The 6,000-nt window shown below is 35.0% G+C and overlaps 1 protein-coding gene across 2 annotated transcripts in view; it reads left to right on the forward strand.

Annotated features, from left to right (window-relative positions):
* FAR2 (fatty acyl-CoA reductase 2) overlaps positions 1-5,563 on the forward strand; it is a 152,586-nt gene extending 147,023 nt beyond the window's left edge. For both annotated transcript variants that reach the window (XM_023256890.2, XM_003988531.6), the window contains exons 11-12: positions 2,382-2,509; positions 3,361-5,563. In XM_023256890.2, coding sequence (XP_023112658.1) covers positions 2,382-2,509; positions 3,361-3,523 — 291 coding nt within the window. In that variant the 3' untranslated portion in view covers positions 3,524-5,563. The remainder of the gene's footprint in view (positions 1-2,381; positions 2,510-3,360) is intronic.
* The last annotated feature ends 437 nt before the right edge of the window (positions 5,564-6,000 follow it).

Here is a 6,000-nt window from a genome sequence, read left to right on the forward strand (position 1 = left end):
CTCTCTAGTACATGTACAGCACATATAGCCTCTATCCCTATCATCTTTGATAATTCAGATTTTCATTCCTCAAGACAGGCCTTCACATTAATTGCTTAATAGCCATGCCATTTATTTTCTTTACATTAGCTTCTTGGCAGTTATAAATGTTAACTCTTGAAATCTTTGTATATTCTGAAATTCACAAGTATAGAAATCTTGTGTACTTTATACGTTTCCAGTTTGTTTGTTTTTTTCCTCAGAGAGTCATGTGTTCCCTGAGCATATCCTGAGTTTTCAATTAAATTTTAAAGTTTTCACTCTCTTGGTTGACACTATCTACTAAAACTTTCTGGGGTACCTGGGTGGCTCAGTCAGTTAAGCGTCCGACTCTTTGGTTTTGGCTCAAGTCATGATCTCACGGTTTGTGAGTTTGAGCCCTGCATCGGGCTCTGCACTGTCAGTGGGATTCTCTCTCTCTCTGCCCCTACGCTGTTTATGCTTGCTCACTCACTTGCTGTCTCTCAAAATAAATAAAAGTTTTTTTAATTAAAAAATTTTTTAAAGAAAAAAGCATTTCTCGATTTATCTAGTACTTGACAGCATGTAGAAGAGACCACATCACACTGAGAAGGAAATGCGAGGCTACTGCCAGCCTCACATGCCAGCTATGGGCTTTACTCCTACATACCAGCCTCAGAGTATAATTCAAATTCAAGCCCTAGAATTACTTCGGGTCATGGAACCTAAGGGTTACTTAAAGTCAAACACCATAAACGTTAAATTAAATACACCAGGTGAGATTTAGAGGGATATTTTAACTGAAATCATTGCAGAGCATCTCTAAAACTGACATGAAATAGAGCTATTTTCAGAAATATTTACATCCCTTGTATAAACAAAATTATTCTAAGTACTTGTTTGAAATGCATGGATAATGATCAAACTATGTTGTTTAAAAAAAAAAAAACTATTGTAAATTGTTTTTAAAATTAGCTACAGGTTTTATGTACACTTATCTTTATTGCATTTTTCCCATGTAATTTATCCCTCTAATTCAAAAGGTAGCTTAGAGCTTCATTTTTTGACATTTTACTATTTTAACCTAAAATAACCAAAAATGTTTTGAAAATGAAAAGAATCAAATGTGCTATGGATTTAACATACACTTTCAAAATAGCAAAGGTAACAGTCCTGAATAATTGCATATAATTGCCAATACTGGCTTAGAATCGGCTTAGAATTCAGTTTGATTTGCCATATGGAATGAAGATTCCAAACAAGGACGTTACTGAAATCTAACTTAGAAATGTTAACTGGTATAAAAATAAAAGCCTCTCTTTATATAAATAAGTAATATTTAGTGATACTATAGTAAATAAACATATCCAAACAAAGTGATGCAGAATTACCTTTGAAAAGCATTTCAGTTGTTGGACAAGTCTATGAAGCTCTCTGGAACTCAGTCATCTCATCTGCTCTTTGTTAATACTCCGTATTATTTGAGATAACTTGCAATAAACATATATATCATATAATATTTAATAAATTATATATAAATGTAAAATATCATGTATTATATATAATCTATAATAAAAGAAAATAGAAATAAAACACCAAATTAGGGAAAATATGCATTAAAATATGAAGTCAAAGATAAGAATGAAAAAATAGGATGTCCATATGTAGTCTACAAGATCTTACTAAGTCACTGCAGTAAAGCAGAGAATCTGTTTTTGAGCTTTTTGGTGGCAAAGTGAAAGGGAAAATATAGTTCCATGGTATTCTGTATCCAAGAGGAGAAAATACACTATGGTTCCAAGAGAAACACTTAACTCTTACCGCTTAACTCTAAATGTTTTTGAAGGGCTTCATTTAACAGCACACATAGTAGATAACATCTCTAAAGCAAATACAGAATATAATTTCTGCTAAACTATTCTTTAAGAGTTTGCTTATTCAGTTTACCTTAATCTGCATAATGAAATGGTGATATTGCAGGAAAGGAGGGTAGGCCAAGGAAACAACACCAAAATTTAAAGAATGGAAAAAAGGAGAAGCACAGTTTGTTTTGCTCCCTACCCATCACTTTTAACCCCAATTTACTTGAAATGAAATTAGCTTTCACCAGCTAATGCCAGTTCCTTTAAATTTCCCTCCCAAGACTTCTTAAATGTCAAATATTTGTGCTTGATCGGTGTCTGAATGTTTCTGTGTAAATGATAATCCATTTTGTCAGTGCCTCGGAAATAACTGTTCAAATAATCTCCTTTGAAGGGGTCCCACCCAAGTCTCCCAAACTGAATTTCACTCATTTATGTAAAAGAAATTTTTCAAAAGGACAAAATGATGGTCTCCAGCAGTGCAATTCTAGCAATCCATAATGTCTTCTTGCCTTTCAGGTATTCAACTTTGATGTGCGCCAGTTGAACTGGTTGGAATACATTGAAAATTATGTTTTAGGAGTTAAGAAGTACTTACTGAAAGAGGATATGGCTGGGATCCCAGAAGCAAAACAACATTTGAGAAGGTAAGCCTAATCAGTTAATATTTATTGAGCACTTCTCCCATGTATCTGATTTTATACCGGACATGAAATTGGGGCAGGGGAAGAGAAGAATTAACATTTTTCAAGCATTTACTACGTTATAGACCCTTCCTTGTATACTATGCCCTCATAATACAGTTTTGCTTAGACTTCACCACACCCCTATGAGGGGGTATTTTGTTATCCCCCCACCCCTGCTTTTTTTTTTTTTCTATCAAAGATATATGTAGGCTCAAAGAAGGTAAATGACTTGTTTGTGGTAACACATGGGAAATACAGGATCCAGATTTGAACCCGTTTCTCTTTTTCTTCTACCCCATCCCATCATAATGGGATATTAAGAATACACCCAACAAGCAGGAAATTTGACTGTACTGTTTAACATAGGCAACTCACTCAACCACTCTTCATGTCCTTAAACTGCCTCAAGTTTCTTTCAGTCATTATTCCATAAAGGACAATCAACTACAGCAGTCTGATATAATTCTGGTAGAAACAAAGGGCTTTTCATGCAGAGATTATAAGGATGGAAAGGTAAATTGTAACGGAAGAGGAACCTTAAATAGCAGGCTAAGAACTTGAGAACTTACCTTCTAATGAACAAGAACCACTGAAGATTTGTGATATGGTAATATGATCAAAGTATAATTATGGAAAGGCGATCAATCAGAAGGCATGTTGTGGAAATAGATAAAAAATCAAAATGTCATAAGGTCATGTCACATACCTGGGAGCACCTAACGAGCCAGAAAATGACATTTATGCTTCAGATAGCACAGATAGGTATTTGATGCTTGCTGTTTTAACTTTGGTTATGTATTTCTGTTCCCCAGGCTCCGAAATATTCACTACCTCTTTAATACTGCCCTCTTCCTCATTGCCTGGCGCCTTCTCATCGCACGATCTCAGATGGCTCGGAATGTCTGGTTCTTCATTGTGAGCTTCTGTTATAAATTCCTCTCCTACTTTAGGGCATCCAGCACACTTAAGGTCTAAGAACATTCAGCAATCTCCTTTTATCTGGAATCTCCTGGATACCTCCAAAACAGCAAACTGTGGTTCTTAAGATTAGGAAGTAACAAAGAATATGCCCAAGCTCATTAACTGTCAAACGTCTTGTCATGTATTCATCCTTATTTCTTCCCTATGTATTGTTTTTATTTAAGTGAGAAAAGAAAAGTCCTATCTTAGCCTACAATCATACATATCTTAGGAAAATTTATTTCCAGATTGCCTCCTAACACTCTATGCCCTTGAACATAAAACACCAAAGTACATCTGTCTGTTGGTATTTAGGGTTTTTTTTTTTTTCTTGAGAGGACTAATTTTGACTAAATGAACATGGAATAACATACGACGGAAGCTGAAATATGCTAAAGAAAGGCAGTTCTAACCTTGGAACCATTCCAGGGGTACCCAGTAGAAAAGTTTAAAATCAAGATTAAGGGACACCTGGGTGGCTCAGTTGGTTAAGTGTCTGACTCTTGATTTTGGCTCAGGTCATGTCGTCAGGGTTTGTGGGCTCGAGCCCCATATTTTGCTCCGCACTGACAGCGTGGAGCCTGCTTGAGATTCTCTTCCTCTCTCTGCCTCTTCTCCGCACACACACACACATGCGTGCGTGTGCTCTCTTTCACAAAAATTAACGTTAAGAAAGATCAAGTAGAAGAATGATCTCTGCATCCTCAGATATACCATAAAAGAAATAATCCTCCACTGAAATCTCAGCCTTTTTTTGTGTGTTATACCATGGAGACCTGAGTGAAGGCTGAGAGAATTAGAAAAGTGGGCTCACATTTAGCATTTCCCTCAACTATACTTCTGAAATCTAAAAAACAAAAAATAAAACAAGAGGTTTAAGTAATTACGTACAGAATGAGGGCTCAAGTGTATTTGCACTAGGACTACTTACTATGCTTGTAAGTAAAAATTAGTTCTTATAATTTCAATCTGACAACTATTATTTCTAAATCTTTTCAATTACCCATTTTCCTGATGACCTTCTCTCAAGAGTTTCCTTCTCTTTTATTGAAGTCACCAAACCCCTTATATTTAAGCTTATTTTGCTCAGGCCTCAGTGACTAATGGGAGGAAGGTACTAGGCTAGAATCCTAAAAAACCAGTCCCTGGATCTTTGCCAATGAGAAAGCAAAATTCCAAATACAGGTGTAAATGCTAGTTTTAGTTTTTTGTATAGTGGGAAAATTACTCCTCTGTAATCATCAGGACTTACTAGTATCTTGATCATCCCAAGTGGACAACGTTAACTGTACAATGTACAGCAGAAGATGACAGACTTCACTAAGTGACTTCACGTTTAGAGAATAGGTGTTGTTTTGTTTAAAGATGTTTTATGTATACTATCAATGAATTAAGTTTTTGTTCCCAAATTCCTATATTAATAATATAGCTGTTATCCTGACTTTCATCTTATTTGAGATATCAGTGCATGCTGGATTGCAGCATTTCATGTTAAAAACATGAAATACTATTATATAGTATTTGGGGCCTAAGCAATTAATCATAACTACTGGCAAATGACACAAGCATAAAATGGTAACAATGGCAGTTACTTATATTTATGCTCTGGAATGATATGTAATACTCAGAAAGCACATTCACGTACTTAAGTGCACAGGGCTTGAAGGCAGCTTCTAGCCTGGTATTACTTGAGATTTTTCTGAACACCATAAAGGGCATTTGGGGGGAACTGTTCTGGGCAATGTCTTTTCCAATCTCATCTAAGGTCTGGGAACTTCTTTCCAGGGCATACAACCCAGCTCTGAAACAAAGCACTTGGTGATTTTTAGTTTGAGATGTCTATATGATACTTCTGAGTTACATTGATTAAGATACAAACTATAGATATAATAAAAATGAAATCAAGATATAAATTCAATGAGGTTGGATAAAACATAATTATTCTAAGAATTTACTTTTGTTTTTTGTTTTCACTAATTCCATAAATTCCACTAATCCAGTATTCATTTTGATTTTTGATTAAATGAAAGTTTGAATTAAAAATGTTTTCCTCTTCTAGTGTTGTATCTTTAACTGTTGACTACTACAGATCTCCTCCCTCCCCTGAGAAAAAGATATAATCTTCCAAAGAAGATTACCAGATGAATATAAATTAACACATAGATACATAATGCTTCACTTTTTTCTGACACCATTAATAAGGTTACATTTACATGCTGGAAGCATCTTTCATCTGTGGCATTAAAGAAATCACATGATGTCTAAGCAGTCAAAATAGGTATCTGTATGAAAGAAAATCCCTAATTATTTTATATCAAGACCAACTGACAATTATTTGAATGTCTAATACATACAATGCAATGAGAAAGAGCCTTCTACTTTTGGGGAGAAGGGGACAGATAGTAACTACAAAGGAGAGGCATCTACATTAAAAAAGAAGTTTTGGTAATTCCTGTATTCTGTAGCCACAACATACCTGATACAGTAATGAA

This window comes from Felis catus, chromosome B4, assembly GCF_018350175.1.
Source record: "Felis catus isolate Fca126 chromosome B4, F.catus_Fca126_mat1.0, whole genome shotgun sequence".
In the NCBI taxonomy this organism is placed as follows: domain Eukaryota; kingdom Metazoa; phylum Chordata; class Mammalia; order Carnivora; family Felidae; genus Felis; species Felis catus.